Source organism: Odontesthes bonariensis, chromosome 3, assembly GCF_027942865.1.
Source record: "Odontesthes bonariensis isolate fOdoBon6 chromosome 3, fOdoBon6.hap1, whole genome shotgun sequence".
Lineage (NCBI taxonomy): Eukaryota > Metazoa > Chordata > Actinopteri > Atheriniformes > Atherinopsidae > Odontesthes > Odontesthes bonariensis.
In genome coordinates this window covers 30,167,849-30,185,098 of record NC_134508.1, presented here as the reverse complement: position 1 = coordinate 30,185,098, position 17,250 = coordinate 30,167,849, and the positions used below count along the sequence as shown (strand labels likewise).

The window sequence follows — 17,250 nt, the reverse complement described above, 5'->3', positions numbered from 1 at the left end:
ATATAACTCTTCAACTGAGAGTCGTCTATAGTGAAGAGGAATGGAGGCTATTTCAGGGTGGTTTCTTTGGCTTCACTGCCAATAATGTCCTGTTAAGAGGCACAAATGTTTTAACTCTTGCCATTAATGTACCTCTTTAAACAATGCTTATGTTTAAAGAGGAAAAAATGCTCGTCAGTGAGCTCTTTTTTCATGAATCAGCAGCTAAGAATTTTTACAACAGAATTGAAACTCTGAAAATAAGTCACCCTCGATATGTTTTACAAGGTTTCTGTACATTTCTATCTATCTATCTGAATAAATGAAGAATTCCATCTTTATAAATTCCATGGAAACGCTGCTTTCCCAAGGGATTTGCTAATGTTGTGATAAGTGTGTGTAAAATAAAGACAAGGATTTGCTCATAGTTCCAAGTATATTTTAATCTCATAATAGCAAACATGCCTGGTAACGTCTAAATATGGTGTGTTGTCTTATGATACTTTACTGCCACCTACTGTTAGGGTACAGGACAGCTTTCTCTGAAAACATTCCTAAGAATATCAAAAGGTTACAGTGAAACTAAATAAAGCTGTTAACTTAAGCATTATCAGCTACCATCTAAATCTTAATCATTACTGCACCAAAGCATATTTAAAGCAAAATCATAACCTACTGTTGTACAATAGTTAATGTTAAAAAATTGCATAGTATACTATAGCAGAAATTCATGATTGCATGGAGCAAAAGTAACACACATAACTGAAAATACTACTATAGTGAGTGAATTCTAAAGATTTCAAAAGCACATTTCATCAGGCATATGATCTCATGCACAGTTTTCTGCATTATCCATTTCTTTAAGCAGATAGCTATATTAAAATTACACCGTTCAGTGACTTTAGTAGAGGCCACTACTTGTCCAGAATGAATTAAAGTGGTCATTACAAACAGGACCTGAAGCCAGACATTTCCTTGTATTAAAAAGCCGGGGCAATAACTGACTTATCTGTGATGGCCTTTAGAAGTCAAGGCGATCAAAGTTAAGGAGATTATTGGCCTCAGACCAAGCAGAGTGCAGTGCCCCATCCATTTCTGTGGCAACTTGGTTGCTACTGTCGAGTGTGTGGTGTTCACCACCAATAGCAACATTACAATCAGGGCAAAGTCGTCTCTCCATAGCTCCCCCACACTCTGTGATAACATAGACATGGCCATTAGGACATTTATGCCAGTGTCCTTGTGGCATTTTCATGGCTGACACGATCATCTTTCTTTCCTCGTCACTGATTCCAAGGCCTTTGACTCGAAACTTTTCATCCAGCGTCTTCAGAGCTTCTTTCACTCTTAGCTGATCTTGCTCAGTGAACTGGCCCGATATTTTCAAAACATCTCTGATGTCCTGTACCTCAGATTGCATCTGCTCAGTTTTCCCCATGTTCTCTGCCATTTGACAACGGGCAAAGAGTTCAGCCATGAGGCTGAGTCTACATAGCTCTCTCTGCAGATCAAACACCTGTTGGTCTGTGAATTTTTGGTGAGGGTTTTTGAGCCAATCCAAGAACTGTGTGACTCTCTGGCGAAAAATGTAGCCATCCCTGAATAACATGTTTTGCTTTTCAGTTTTCAGAAGCTTTGCAAGTCTTGTCAGGAAATCAATCTGGTTTTCCAGCCCCCACAGATCATTTGCAGTGAGGTATGTTTCTTTCAGTTTGTGATGGACTCGCATATACTCCTCTTCTAGATATACTTCACAGATTTGAAGGTTTTCCTTCCACTGATTTTGAAGGGTCTTTCTTTGCTCTTCAATGTTGGGCTGTTGTCCATTTATCTTTTTCTTTACCATCTCTATTTCAGTCAGACAGCGGTTGATGTGTGATCCATAACGTAGATTCTTACGTATTGGTGTTTTACACTTGGGACATTCTTTCAGTTTTATAGCCACCTCTTCTCCTTCATTTGCCTGGCTGTGGTCATCCAACCCCATGTAGTGATCCATGGCTGTAGATTCAATGATGTGCCCACAGTCCTCCAGCTGAATGAAGTAAGCCTCAGGTTCATCTTCAGTCCCAAAGAAGATCTCTGTGACCTCATCGTGATGGCACGTGCGGCATTTGCTTGGACATTTGTCTCCACACAAACCAATGCAAGGGTGGCCACAAGCCAGGGTCTGTATGCAGGGTCGGGTGCACGGTGGGCGATCGCATGGCTCATGGCAAAGTTTACTGCAGCGTTGGTGAGGGCACTGCCAAGCACATGGCTCAATACAAGGCGCACATGGTTGCCCACATGGCCTCATACATTTACTGTGGACACAGCAGTTTTCGCAAGGCCTCTGACAAGGGGGGCAATCACGAGTACAAGGTTCAATGCACTTGTGAGAGCAAACCAGAAGACGCTCGCATCGGTGTGAACAGCGGTTGTGGAAGCGTCCCTGAAAACACCTACCACAGGTACCAGGACAGACATGGCCGCATTTTAGCAGGTGCTCACACCGGGCCCTACATTCAGGCTCCTCTGTCTGTGTTTTGTAATAGCAATCCCCTTTCTGGTTGTGTCCACACTTCAGTTCTAAGGTGACCTTCACCTTGCACTTGGTGCTGCACGGTTCCCCACAGACTGAGTCGCATTGATGTCCACATCTGAGCAGCTTCTGGCAAGGCTCCTGGCATGTAAATGTCTCTGGGTCCTGGTGACAAGGTATCATTTGTGTATGCTGACACTGAGGTATGATCTTCTCAACCCTCACAGGACATTTCTTTGGACATTGTTTATGGCACACAAGTGTGCACCTGTGTCCCTGATCACATAAAATCTTCTCGCACCTCTTGCCACACTTAAACTCCTTGTGCTCTGAGTCATATGGGTGACATACTCTTGAACAAACATGGCCACAATCCAAGCGAAACTGGCAAGGCTGGATGCAGCCTCCCTCGGGCGCTTGTTTAAAATCGTCAACACAAGATGCCTGTATCTGTCGATCTGGATGGTTCTGACAGCACAGGGTCAGAGCTTTGCCCATCTGTTCCTTCTCTCTCAAGGTGTGGAAAATGTTGCTCCACAATGCAACCCTGCTCAGGATCCCACTGTTGCCAATGCAGTAAAGACCTTTCTTGGCACGTGACAAGGCTACACAGACACGATTGGGAATGCTCAAAAAGCCAACTTTACCCTGCAGGTTGCTACGTACAAGAGACAATAGAACAATGTCATTCTCCTCTCCCTGATACTTGTCCACGACATGCACCTTGACCCCTGAGAAGTCGCTGGCGGGCATAAGTTTGCGAAGACAATGGAGCTGGCCAGTGTAGGTTGTGAGGATGGTAATTTGTTCTGGTTTGTAGCCTTGGAGGAGAAGGTAGCGGCAAAGAGCCACAACAAAGTTTGCCTCGTGACTGTTCTGATGGCTTTTTCCATCCCTGATCTCTGCTTCGGGGTGGTTGTGCTCCACAAAGAATAAATTGGTGTTAAGGCCCTGGTAAGATTGAATGAAAAACTACATGTTATTCTAATTTTTCAAGCAAGTATTTAATTGATTTGGTATTTTTAAGCTTATATTTGTGACCCTAACTAGCCTCAAAATGTACTCAATAGTCTAGACAGCATTTAATTTTAATACATGCAGGGAAGGGGAAAAAAAAGTCACTCTCACTGGCAAGAAGTACAAGCAGAATTAAAACAATGTAGGAGAGAAAAAGCAATAGCTACCTTGATGTTTTCATACTCCAATACAGAGGGATGGTTTTCTAGCTCTGAGTAGATATGTGGGGTCAGAAGACGAGCAATGTCTGGCCTCATTCGGTGCTGAAGAACAAAAGATAAACACAGATAAACTAACGAGGCATATACAACACTCAACATGCAGACAAACGTACTGTAACTTGGTGTCATTAAAGTCAAATGGTGTCAACGGTGTCTTTGTCTTGATCATTATCATAATAACATAAGCAGAAACACAAACCTGGTAGTTGAGTCTCACATAAGGCAGTCCCATCTTCACAAGCCTCTCAAACATGGACATCTCCAGGTTGAAGTTCTTGGCAAGTTCATAAACTGTGGCACTTGGTCGCAGCTAAGGGAACGAAAACCACTCGTTTATCATTTCCTCTGAACATTGTAAGAAAAGTTCTATTTTGTATCTTCACAAGTTTTGACAACAGACAGTCTTGCATTTATATGGCAGATAAGTAAATTTCACCTGCTTTTTTCCAGTTTTTCCTTTTCTCACCCAAGCTCATATGTATAGTTTTCTTAACTCTACTGGTGCATTTCTGCGCATTTGATTGTCAAATATGTAGCATGAGTATAAAGTGAAATGGCTGCTCTCCAGCTCACATGCCAAAAGTGATCAGACCACTTGGAGTCAATTGCTAGTGAACATTTTTTGTGAAGTTCAGAGCAATGGGCGACAACAACAATCTATATAAATATGCTTTTAGGTTGTCTTAAAAGGGTGACTGCATGGTAATCTAAAATGTATGCAAATAAACTTTTTTTTCTTTTTGTTTTGCATGTGGGTGTAAGTGGTATAAGTGGCTGTGTGTGTTTGTGCAAACCTAATTTAGCACAGAACGTGATTGTGCAAGAACTGTACGGTATGTGGGAAGGGTGTGGGGGAGGCAAGACAAATTCAAGTATGAATGTGAAGCACTGTGTTCTGCTCGATTCAACACCAGACCTGTGATTAATGAACAGCACAACAATGCCACAGCTCATTTTACTCAGAAAGTGTGATCCATCCACCTCCATGACATGCACAGATTCAAGATGGGTTTCCACAAAAATGAGGCTCTGAGTACCTCTTCACTGAGTTGGAGTGATGTTAAACACTTTAAAACCATGGCACAAAAAAATAAATAAATCCAATTTGAGCCTTTAGCTACCACCTTCCATTGGACTACAACTGTTCTAATTTGATTTATCATTACTTTGAAACAATAAATCAGAGATCGCTTAAATATCAATTTATTTGTTTGCAAGTTAATCCCATATAGCCTACATGTGTCTGGCAAATTAAACTGGTGCAAAATGTGAAGCTTGAGCGGGGCAGATAACTTAAATAATAATCTAGGCACTTGATTTCAAAGCCTGGGTGACAATGAAAGCAATTTTTATGCCAAGGTTTATATCATATTTCAGCATTATTAAATTATCATGAGCACTGTAAGGAGTTGAGGTTTGTTAATGTACAGCAGAGTGCATAAATCCATGAATAAACGGGGTACAACATGCGACTATAAGTTTACAGCAGACGGAGGATACACAGCTAGAAGGGATCAGGACAGAATATTGAGATCTGTGATAGAACTGTGTGTAGTTGTGATCACATGCTGCAGATTGCTAGACAGGCTGCCTTGCCATATGTGCTTGGCAGGCCCTAACAATTTTTGGTATAAAAGTCTAGTTACGTCCAGAATATCATTCCTAATTAATCTCAGCCATCTCTTGTAATAGTAAACTTTTTGCTATCTTTTTTCTTCTTCTTCCCATTTACCTTTAAGCAACATAAATACTCGCCCCTAAATTTCCACCCGGGCATGTGAATAGAAAATCTTCAGACAAGGTTACATAAACATCGTCATGCTCAGTTTGGTGAAAAGCAGGCCCACTAAGCACTAAGGGTTCGGGAAAGATTTTTCTGTTCATCCGGACGAGCTCCTACCTGTTGGTGGTCTCCAATGAGGATGAGGTGTTGACATGCTCTGCTAAGTGTAGTGATTGTGTGGGCTTCGAGAACCTCTGCAGCCTCTTCTACAATCACCACACGCGGGCAGACTTCCTGCAGAGCTTCACGGAACTTGGCAGCTCCCGTTGTTGTCATGCCGATAACCTGACAGACAGAATATGTGTTCATTTACGCACTATCGTCGCTCAGCTATTTAAGACTAATTCTGTATGATGAATTGTATTGCTGCCCCTACAAGTTCTACACTGCTGCTTTTAATAAAGGAAAAGTGATGGAGTGTTTGGGAGGCTGCGCGTTCAACCTACCAAATCATATTAGCTTTAATGTTCATCTTTATTGAGATAAAAAATAACAATAATACAACACAACTTTTGTTGCACACGCAGAGTTGCAATAAATTGCATATTTTCCCCGTCTTTAATTGAAGTCTAATTCAACATCTTAACTCATACTTTTATGTTTTTCATGCTTGGCTTTAGGTGGGACTATATTAGCAACAGTCAGCTGCTGGGTAATTTGGCTGGGACCATGTGGGGAGCTGCAGAGTGGAGGGCGAACTACAGTATATACCTTTGCTGGAGTCAGACTGCCTAGCAGCCTCAGTTTGCATATAAATATCACAAATCCTGGTGCCATTGTTTTAGTTATTAACTGCATCCTGATCGTGTATAGCCAAGACTAAAAATATCACTTTTATTTAAACCATTCAAATCTTACTACTGGACATTTTGACAAAACAAGCATCTATGGCAATTCCACTTTTTTCCTAGTCCCGTTATTCTGTACCGTGGCTCTCTTGAGGATTTGAAGGTTCTCGCGTCGTTTTACATCAGCCAGTCTGTCCACCGCATTCTGATAAGCCTCTTCAGACACTAGGGCTTTTGTGCGAAGCTCAACTCTGTAGCGTGTCAGCCACAACCTGAAGACACACAGTCAATTGATAATAGTAAAGCACGGTGATGAGTAAAGAAAATATATGGAAGCCATTTTCCATTTAATCTGAGCTAAAGTTATAAAAATAAATAAACAAAACAAACACGTGATAAGTTTGGTGCCATGCACTTTAGAATAGGGTGTAATTAAACAATTACATTAGTATCACTGAATCTGCTTTGGAAGGAAATTGGCCTATTTGTTAGTTTAAACGATCATTACGACCCCACAGTACTGTTTTCACAGTGACAGATGTGTGGAGTTACATCTAGACTCGCCAGTGATAAGATCCTTTGGGATACATTTTCCCAGTGATTAGCGGACTAAATTACACACTCTGGGAATATACGACTACTACCAGAAATGTTGCTGAGAGAATGAAAGGGGCAGAGCAGAATAAGGAGGAAAAATTAAAAAAATCTGCCAGGAGAGGTGATGGAAGGGAAAAAGTTGAAACAGAGGTAGATTGAGAACAAAGGAAGAAGGCATACAGATGCACACCTACCGATACAGTCGCCATCTGTCTCCCAGACTAAGACTCCAAACATCATAGATGTTATCCTCCTCTTCCTCAGTCATAGCTGAGGACTTCCCTAACTCTTTCCGGATTCTGTTCTTCATCTTTCTCCTTTGGTCCCGTTGCATCTGCATAGATCAGGATCAGATAAACTTTACTCTGCAGACCTTAAAGGGGAAGTTCGGTTTTTTAAACCTGGACCTTATTTCTGGCATAGAATACGTTCATCTACTCACCGATAACAGTTTGGTGAAAGAGTGAACTGGGCATAGACAAAACAGCCTCTAAATAAAGCATTATCTGTTTTTATTTCACCAATACTTTAAGCCGAATGAATGAATGAACGCATACTATAGCACTGTTAGCTCATAGCTGCCATGTTGTTGTTATTGGGGGCTATCGGGTGCTTTCTACACAGGACTCTACTGGGATGACGTCATCGACGTGTGCCGCCGCAGCATCTTCACACGGAATTTGCAACTGTTGCTGGTAACATGGTTCGTTGGGAATACGCAATACCGTCCAGAGCATGGAGTGAATGAGCTGTGCTGCTCAGTTCTCTCCTGTTATATGGATATACAGGATATATGGATGTACGTGTTTTATGCCAGAAATAAGGTCCAGATTTAAAAAAAAAAAAACTTCCCCATTAAGTTCATTAATGTAAGAGATTTATTTGTTCCCTTATATGGTTTCTTATTCATCAGCTGAAATAAGACAGTGCAGCGTAGGCTTTAATTTAATGGGTGAAGTTTGAAAGGTAGCTTGTTTGTAGAGTGTAACTTATGTGGAGCATTTGAAAAGACAACGATGATGAAGTGAATCGTGGCGTCGCAATGGTTTTAGAAGCATTTCTGGGCTTTCTGTAAGAGTTGCCATTGGAAACCACAGCTAACTGTTGCGTTTAATTAAATAAATATATATAATTTTCAAGCCTAATCACTGCATAAAGTAATCAAAACAGCTTTAGCGCCACACTGTTTGATTAAAAGGTAATATTAGTAGCTTAGAACTGTGAGTGTGAATGTGTGCAAAGCCGGTGAAATGGTCCACATTTCTGCTAATTACATTCCACCTTTCTACTGGGTGACATTTGGTGGCAATAACATGCCAAATCAAGAAATGCAACAATAAAGGGGAAAGGAAGGCAGACATGGATATAAATAACACTGCATTACTTTACCTTGTGAACTGTTACAGTAATGAAAAGGGCTCAAAGTTAATTTCTCAATGTTACCTGCCATCCTTCCTCATTCTGCTCAGCCTGTTTGTCGGCTTTGTCCAGGTTCATAGCCAACATCAGTTCTTCCACTTCTCTGACAGTCTCCTCCATTTCTCTTTTCTTTTGATCATCTCTGCCAGCTCCGGGACCAATTGTCCAGCCGTCTTCAATCATTCGCTCTTCTTGGATCAGATCCGCCTCCTCCGCGATTTCAATGAGGTCCTCCTCCAGCTCCATTGCTTCCTCTGCTACATGAAAGCGTATTGAAGTGAGAATTTGTATGAACATTTTTTAAACCAGGCATTGCAAAATAAACTGTATGAATTTTCTAATGTTACTGACAACTTGTGCAGAGCATAATAAAACATAAGAAAAAGTCCTCACACACATGTACTGAGTGAGGGTAAAAACAATGCAAGTCTACATACAACTTATTATAATTTGTCATTTTAAGCGTGCTGTATTTTCGATGGTTATTATCTTTAGATGGTTAAATGCTGCCGAATCCTGATGAGGCAATACAGAGTCTAAATTTTTAGCATAATTCTTAAAGTTTTGCAAACAAATTACAACGACTTAAAGCCATTTATCAAATACTTTTACTCCGTTTTAGTGTAGCAGTACTGACAGTAAAGGACCTACCTTCATTTGCATTCTCTGTCTCCCTCTGCTGGACGACCGTGGAACCCAAACCCAACCATTCCATCATCAGACTGGGCTTCTCATTCCAGGCCACAAATAAAACTTCAATCTATAAAAAAATAGCAAATTCTTCCATTCTGTTCATCTTGTGTTCTTGCATGTTCATAAAATGCATTTTTCATTCTGTGCAACTTACAGGGAGTGAATTGAGACTGTCCCAGTGTCTGTCTGAAATAAACCTCTGTAAGAAACTTTCACGCATTACACCTTTCAGAGAGCACTCCAGCTTCACACTCTGGCTTTGGATCTCCCATGCCTTCTCACTTAGCTCCTTGTGAATCTGTCAAACAAAAGAATATACTTTAACTCTGTGTCTTTACTTTACTGTCTAACTTTCACACTGCAGTTTGTAGAAGCATGAACCTGATTATATGCACCGCGCAGGTGAGACGGCAGCGAATTTCTGAATAAGCGTGAGTGGGTCAGCTCCCGTAGATTGAATTGTTTCAGGATCTCACTGTTGCTGCGACCTCCCACTCTCACTATGCCATTTTTCAGAAATTTATGAATTCCTGAAAAGCAGAGGAGAACCAAATCACCGTCCATCATATCCGATAAAGCCTAAATCTGGTCTTTAATACAGTTTCAAGTCTAGCTCACAGGCCAGGAGTTTAGATGGAAAAAATATTATTCAATAATAACATAAACAGATGTATGACCTCCTGGTGAACATAAAAACTATTTCTATTTGGAATCAATACAACAGTATTTTCAAGAAAGCTGACCAACCTCCGCCCCCCCAAAAAAATAAACAACATAGGCAATGGCTCACTTTTTATTATCACTGCTTACCCTCAAGGAACTGATCGAGGGCATGGTTGGTGTAACACACAACCAGCATTGGAGCTGTGACATCATCATCATCATCATTCCAGAGATCCTTATTGGTCAGCAAAGCCCGAGCAATCTTTAGGCCAACGTAGGTTTTTCCTGAAGAAAAACAGAAGACACAGAACGGCTTGCTTTTGGTATGTTTTCGGAGGGAAATTTTAATTTGATGATTTTTTTACGCTTTTTTTTTTGACGCTTCACAAACATGTTATGTAAACCCATCTTGGAGCTCCAGTAATCAATATTTCATTTCGCCGAAAAGTTATTTAAAGCACCCATTCATCGAGGAGAGCAGTGGTACAGCAGAGATTACATTTTTGATCTAAGTAAAAACTGGAGCCCCACGGGATCAGGACTCCAACACAACTGTCCTTGTTTGGTTTGTATGTGCATTTAGATTCCCAGTTTGGATAAATGTGAAGAGTACATTTACACATTAGGCTTTTATTCACAAATTGAGACATCACTCAAATAAAGCTTTTAAATTTTGTACCAGTGCCAGGAGGACCTTGTACAATTGCCAACTCCTTGGTGAGGGCCAGCTGGAAGGCTCTCATCTGAGACTCATCAAGGCCCAGTTCTTCCATTGTTGGCCAGGCTCCTTGGTCCAGGCAGTTAAAAGGCCCCATGTTCATCTTGTGAATGGGTTCGGCAATGGGCGACAGGTCGTAAGTATCACTTCCATTTAAATAAGCTGGTGGCTCCACATCTGTGCTACACTCCACAATGTATCTGAAAGAATATGGATCCTTGTTAATATGTAAACTCAATCAAGGATAAGCTTGTTTTTATTATCTATTTTTAAGGTAAATTCCATTTGTCACAGCAGCCATTGTGTTGGCTAAAATCAGCTAACGTTATTATCTTAAGCAAGTTCACAGCAGATCAACAGGGAGGATTTAGTGGAAAACCCCTTTAATTTGAATTTATAAAGAATTATTGTGTTTTTTTGGTTTCTTTTGTTTATCAAAAGGGTACATTTGCTTGCTTCAACTGCAAGCTCAAAACAAATGAAGTGCGACAAAAACACCAAGAGCTGAGCTAGAAACAATGGTAATGATAGTCAGAGAAAGGCAATAGTAGACCGGAGTTTACCCTGTAACACTGACAGACATGAGCGTTTAAAAATAAGAAACAAAATGACGACAACTGTTGAACAGAGAGACAGTTTTAAGCTACAATGTTGTTGTTTTAAAGGAGAATGCTGTATAGAAAAGAATACATCTTTTAACCAAATCAAGCCCCACAGTGACCGGGGTAAGAGTTTATTTTTTCCTTTCAACACACCTGCTCTTTTTTGGTTTCTGTGTCCATTTAGATTCCCAGTAAAGTACATTTACCCATAAACGTTTCATTCACAAGTTGAGAAACAGATCGCCTACAGAAATTATACTGTTTTCTGTGAGTGTGTAAAGCCCACTTTAGGTGGGCTTTAAAAACCTTTGATCTCATCTGTGTATGTTATCTTTGGGAATGGCGTGACTCTTAAATTTCCTCTGCCTAGGAGTTGGAGCATGCGCTAAGGAAGAATCCACTAGATTTGGGGAGGATTGGAAACTTAAAGGTGTATTTTGCTATTTCCATTGCCTTGGCAGAGGGTGCACTCTGAGTACTCTTGCCAACTAATACCATCTAGGAATTTGAATGCCTAGGCTGGCGTTGTATTTTTTCCCCCTCAAATGCTTTTTTCAAAACTGTAAATTTAAACAGTTTTACAGTGCTGTGGTATTTAAAAAATAATAATATGATAAGTCCAGTAAAATATGAAACTCCTCCCCAGCTTACAGTCACACTCTTACCTCTGAAATGGCAGGTTTTCCTCCGTCTGCTCCTTTAAGCCCTCTAGAACATATCGATAGGCCTCAAAGTAAGCAGTGGTCTCAACCATCAGGAACAACTGATCTGTCTGTTTAAAGGGAAAAAAAGTTCATAGTGAGCTGTCCATTTTATAGGCTGTAGTTTGTAATGCTATATGAGTTACACTGTGAAGCCATTTATATTAGAGAGGGTACTTTAAGTTTTTAGAAACATTGCCCATTGTACATTTTAATGAATAGTTATAGCCTGAAGTCAGATCTTAGCATCGTGTGCATGCCTTTTTCTGTTATGAGTAACTGTAACACAATGCACTGCCCCACCTGAATTCTGGCCAACTTGATTCTGCTTTCATCAGTAAAGGTGATCGTGACTTGTCCTTTTTGCAAGTCTTTGGGGTCTCGATCTGAGACTGTGGCGAACAAGAAGCTCTCAAAATTATCATAGGACAGGCAAACCAAGGAACCAAACAGCAGCCTTTTGGAGTTCTGCCAGCGCACAAACTAAAGGAACAAAAATGGAGAAAGTATTACAAACGGACTTCTTTATGTTCCGTCTTTCCTCTTTCTAACTTTTAAACAGCAAATTGAATAGGTGGGTCGACAAAACATGCTTAGATATTTCATTTCAAATGTCATGTAAACATCAGAACATCTAAATTCATCTGGAGTCTAACCTTAAGTGGCTGAATGTCAAACTGGACAATGTAGGCAAGGCCCATATGTGTGCACTTTGGCACCACCAGCTGCGTGTCAAAATAGACACGAATATCATCAAACTGCTTTGTCTTCACTGGGTTATCATTCCTTCCCATGTTCATTTGGCTCTGAAGTAACTGCTGGATCCCCTCACGGAGTGGACGCACAAAGTCCTCTCTGAGCAGCCGGAAGTGTGTATCAAGGTAGAGGTGGGTATTTGTATATCGCTGAGAGGTGATGTTGGGTCTAAGAAATGGCCTCTCTTCCTGGTGGAACTCCTCAGGGGTCGGGTAGAGTGGTATGGTCCTAAAATCCTGGTGTTCTTCTTCATCTGGGTTAGAGACAGGAGTAGTTTCACTCATTTAAACATTTATAAAACTTTGTGTTGAACTTTTGAGCCTCCTAAAATATGCTCCAAGTTGTGTTGGCTAAAAGGGTTTAAGCTATCAACACGAGACAACCTGAGACATGTTTTTTTCATTCGAAACATCTTCAAAAGGCTATTACCTGGGTTATTACCACGAGTAGGGAGCAGCACATAAGTGTCCCTGTCTGAGCGCAGCGTACCCTCCCTGGATCTCCCCTCAAGATGCTCTATCAGGCCTTTAAGATTTTCCACATTTTCTTCCATTTGAGGCTGGATGTCCTCACCTGATGCCCTTAGGCTGTTTATAGAGGCTTGGAGTAGTGTCAGTAAGATACTCACTGCCTTGACAGAGCTCGCAGGGAAGACGTTAAGCACCTATAAACATAATTTGAAAACATTACTTAGAGCCAGACGAAACCAAATTAAGAAACCGATACAGAAACATGTTAATGTCAGACATTAGTAGATTAAAACATGTTCAAAATGAGAGAACTGTGTTTCATTGAATTTGGGAGAAAAACTATTAAACAGTTTTTCCCAATTGATTTTCTATTTTGGGATTTTTAGGCCGATGGCATTTAAAGGCAAGCAGAAGTTGCCCCAGCCCCTAAGACCGCAACGTCTCGAATAGACCTCGGATGAGCCAAGCACTTTGGATCGCCTTGTTGCTGAAAAGTGCTATATAAAAAAATTTCACTTCACTTCACAAGAAAAAGTCCTGCATTTAAAATGACCACTTAGGTCATTTAAGAACAGCAGCAAAATGTAGTTGAAGTAGCCTATTGTGGTGTCCTGGTCCCTTTTCAGCAAATGGATACATTTATTTAAATATTAATTAGTTTATTTTGCAGATTTAGTACCCTTTACTTCAAAATCTACATTTACACAAGAAGATTTTATTGCAAATACACATTACTCAAAGCCAAAAATGCTAAATTGCGCATGGGAAATTGCAGTTAGTACCATAAAGACAACTCCTATGAGTGTTCTCAGTTATTTTAGCGAAGTGTTTTGGTGTAGTTTTCATGTAGTCCTTCATTTATACCTCAACTTAATTCACTATATGACAGATTCTTTCAAGCATTCCTTTTTTTATTTACCTCTGAGAGAATAGTCAAGATGTTTTCCAGCTGCTGTGGGTATTGCGCTCTGCGGATAGGGTTGGGCTCTGACACCATACCCCCCACATAGACAACCAGGGTGTTTTGGAAGAACTTTGAATCTTTAAAGATGCGAGCCAGGTGCTGCAGGGTACCTCTGTCTGTCCTTGATGTGAAGGCTTTATTCAGCACCAGGCAGATGAGCTGCACCAGGTCCTGCCTCATTGGTGTCTCACAGAGGAGTGCATGAAAACCAGGGTTTGAGGAGAGTGTAATGGCCACAACGGATGGCTCCTCTTCAGAGAGTTCTTGCAGTGCTTTATAGCCCAGTATACGGACACGTGATCCTGAACCCTCTCTTTTTTCATCACTGATACCTGCTCTTCTGTCCCCACTGCGTCCTCCTCTCCTTTCACCCATTCTCCCTCTTTCCCTGTCAGCTCCACCAGGTAGTCCATTTCTTCCTTGGTACTGCCACTCTGGACGCTCCCCTCTATTTTCACCCCACCCTCCTCCTCCTCTTTGTCTGTCTGCATCTCTTTCACCCCCTCTCCATGCATCTGCTCCTCCTCCTCTTCTTATCCCTCTCCCTCGTAACCCTTCACCTGCTCCTCCTGCTTCAGCCAAGACCCCTGCTCCTGCACCTCTTCCTCCTCTTCCTCTCCCACGCATCCCCCCACCTCTTTCATTCCACATTTCCTCCCTTTCACCTTGGCCACCCCCCCGACTTCGCGCTCTTCTTCTTCCCTCTTGATCCCTCATCCTGTCTCCGTGTTCACCCCCCTGTCTTCTCCATCTTTCTCCACGACCATTCTCATTTTGGCCAGCATCAGTATCTAGGAGAAATATAAAAAAATCATACAATGAGACACTTAAAACGAACACCCTGATCTCTAGACCTGTGTGCTATATCCTATTCATTTTTTAAAAAAATTATTTGATTGTCACATTGTGCTTTATAGTCACCATTGAAAGGTCCTCTTCTCCCTGTTCTCCAAGGTGGCTTTTCCATAGTCTTGCATGTGGTAGTTGCTGAGCTTTAGGTTAGTAACTCTGATTATTTTAGAGCGGCGAGAGAAGAAAAAAAAAAGAAATTAAAGTGAAAAGCGATTTCAACACAGTACAAGAAAACATGTACAAAAGAACATGAAGACAGATGAGCAAACCCACAGAAACAGAAAGTGTCTAATAGCACTTTTTTTTTTTTTTTAAAGGGAGGGGCTGACGTCACTGTGAAACACTGTAATCACTTCATGCATTCCCCTCCCCTCTCACACTCAGCATGATTCCCAAGGTCAAAAGAGAGTTGGAATCAGATCAGAGGGGATGACCTCACCGTTTATTGCCTCGGATGAAATCAAAGCATATTTTCTATTGCTGCGTTAGAAGTATATCACAACCACTCTGTAACATTAGAGACACTGTTGAACTTTTGTGTGGACGGCCTTAGATATCTGTGCTTTACTTTGTGATCATGTACTCAAGTGAAACTACTACTGTATGACTAAGCCCAATCAAAAGCGCGCCCTCTACTGGACATCAGTCCGTGGGCGTGTAAGTTTCCTTTCACGGGAAACGGATGGGAGCCTGTCACGACACGACGTGTTATTGACATGTTTTCTCACTTTATCGAAACACCTCAGGGTACCCAGGAATTCACCGAAGAATCCTGAGAAATCTCTGAGAAAACTAACCGTGTATTTGTTCAAAAAACTGCAACATTATTCAGTTGATGCGATTCTATAGTGCAAATGTTATCTAACCCTATAATTAAGATAATCGGCTTGCTGTTTTTCTTATTCTCAGTAAGTCATATTTTATTAATAATAATAAACACCTTCAAGTCCACCAAATGCAATGCAGTCGTATGAGAGAGGGAAAAATGAACTTACCTTCACAAAACATTAATATTCGCTAACAAAGTTTGACAAAGCGGAATAGGTCTTTATGATGTGGAGGTCTTGGACGTCTCGGTGCTCTGCTTCGAAAGCTCTGACTACACAGATCAGGAAGCAGCTATTTAAATGTAGCTTAGTTTTCGTTTTCGTTTCATGCGAAACACACACCCCCACCTACAGGACAGCCTGTGGCAGGAAACTGTGACTGAGACAATGTGATGGGACTTGACTGGCTGACGGTTATTAGGGTAGAGACTGTAATCTAAGATAGGTCCGGTCCGGGTGTTATATTAATTCTGTCAGAAGAAGAGAGAAACGCAGGGACGCAGTTCATGAGTCGTCCGGCTGCAACACGCATCTTCCTCCAATAGAGGGCGCCATATCTCACAAGGGCTGTGGTAGTGTGGTGGTTTCCTGTAGGTCTGGTCAAGTGGAACAGACAAAATGTGCTTTGCGGGGTCGGACCGAATCAACTGCAACGACAGTCATATGTGTAAAGAGGACTTTACATTACCTTTGTTCGCAAGTTGTCTCAGTTCCCTGAAGTCTCAATAAAATGTCAGCTTTTGTCCAGACACAACACATCAAATACAACAGCTCCCTCTTCAGTCATATTACGCTTCCACTTCTTCTTTTGGACTTTATGGCAGTTGGCATCCTTTTAGTAATACTGCCCACTTCTGGTTTTAAGTCTGTTCACTCTCTGCACTTTCTACGGTTGCTCTGTGTTCATCAGAGAAATGATTGGCTATGCCCTCTTTAGATCAGTGCAAATATTCTAATACTCTACATCTGGAGCTTTCTTTAGTCCACATTTGGCCTTGAATATTGGTGTTGACTCAGGGTGAGCATGAATGACCTAATCTCACACATCCACCAGACGTGGCTCAAATCTGCATTTACTTTGAGGCTCATGGCCACACTTGGCCCTCACAACCCTTGCCATATCCGATGTCAGGCTTGTGACATTCAGGCAACATTCGGCCAGTATAGCATAGTGTTGTAAGTGAGACACTTATTCCAAAAAGTGGCCCAGATTATCTTAAAATACTCAGTAACCCATATTTACCATTCAGAACATTGGAGCTAACACTACCAAACCAAAAAATAAACCCCTGACACTTGTTCTTCTCCCTACTTTTAGACCCAGTCTAGTCGCAAGTCATGTGTTGAACTGGTCCAGGCTAGTAAAACAGATCATAAATTAACCGTCAAAACATAATCCATAAACTCACTGAGCATCACTGTCAGTCCATATCTGTGCAAAGGACAATGTTGAGAGGTTATATAGGCGATGCTTCACAATTACAAGTTTGTTTTTTTTTTAATGACAGGTTCACCTGTTTGCCCTTGGGAGCCTGCTGATGCTGCATTCGAAAACAAGCTTGTCATGGCGATAGCACCTCTGCTTACTTCTCCTGGAGGGGGGGGGGGGGTGGGGGGGGGGCAGAAGGCATTGAAAAGCTGCCTCTCACAAATCCCAGCTTCTTGAGCGAGAACTC

At 41.4% G+C, this 17,250-nt stretch overlaps 1 protein-coding gene across 3 annotated transcripts; it reads right to left on the bottom strand.

The window, feature by feature from the left end:
* Nucleotides 1-331: 331 nt before the first annotated feature.
* Nucleotides 332-17,084, bottom strand: znfx1 (zinc finger, NFX1-type containing 1). 3 transcript variants are annotated; one of them, XM_075461518.1, is made up of 19 exons: nucleotides 15,743-16,236; nucleotides 14,817-14,903; nucleotides 13,851-14,686; nucleotides 12,891-13,125; nucleotides 12,362-12,714; nucleotides 12,009-12,188; nucleotides 11,670-11,776; nucleotides 10,364-10,602; nucleotides 9,832-9,969; nucleotides 9,403-9,551; nucleotides 9,176-9,319; nucleotides 8,980-9,088; nucleotides 8,353-8,582; nucleotides 7,104-7,243; nucleotides 6,452-6,584; nucleotides 5,642-5,809; nucleotides 3,941-4,051; nucleotides 3,688-3,783; nucleotides 332-3,454 (listed from the first exon to the last, which is right to left on the bottom strand). In XM_075461518.1, the coding sequence occupies exons 2-19, from the start codon at nucleotides 14,860-14,862 to the stop codon at nucleotides 1,001-1,003; spliced, it is 5,868 nt and encodes a 1,955-aa protein (XP_075317633.1). In that variant the 5' UTR covers nucleotides 14,863-14,903; nucleotides 15,743-16,236; the 3' UTR covers nucleotides 332-1,000. The 3 variants fall into 3 exon arrangements, with proteins under 3 accessions (XP_075317633.1, XP_075317632.1, XP_075317631.1); XM_075461517.1 differs by lacking the exon at nucleotides 15,743-16,236 and adding an exon at nucleotides 16,263-17,084 and having other exon boundaries at nucleotides 333-3,454; nucleotides 8,353-8,585; XM_075461516.1 differs by having other exon boundaries at nucleotides 333-3,454; nucleotides 8,353-8,585.
* Nucleotides 17,085-17,250: the final 166 nt, after the last annotated feature.

Bases quoted from the DNA above. Each gene is read 5' to 3' on its own strand.
- znfx1 (XM_075461517.1), bottom strand. From the start codon at position 14,862: ATGGAAAAGCCACCTTGGAGAACAGGGAGAAGAGGACCTTTCAATG. The intron at 9,089-9,175 runs GTAAGTTGCACA...ATTTTTTTATAG, and splicing joins ACAGTCTCAATTCACTCCCT to ATTGAAGTTTTATTTGTGGC. The intron at 7,244-8,352 runs GTAACATTGAGA...TGATCTATGCAG, and splicing joins AGAATGAGGAAGGATGGCAG to ATGCAACGGGACCAAAGGAG.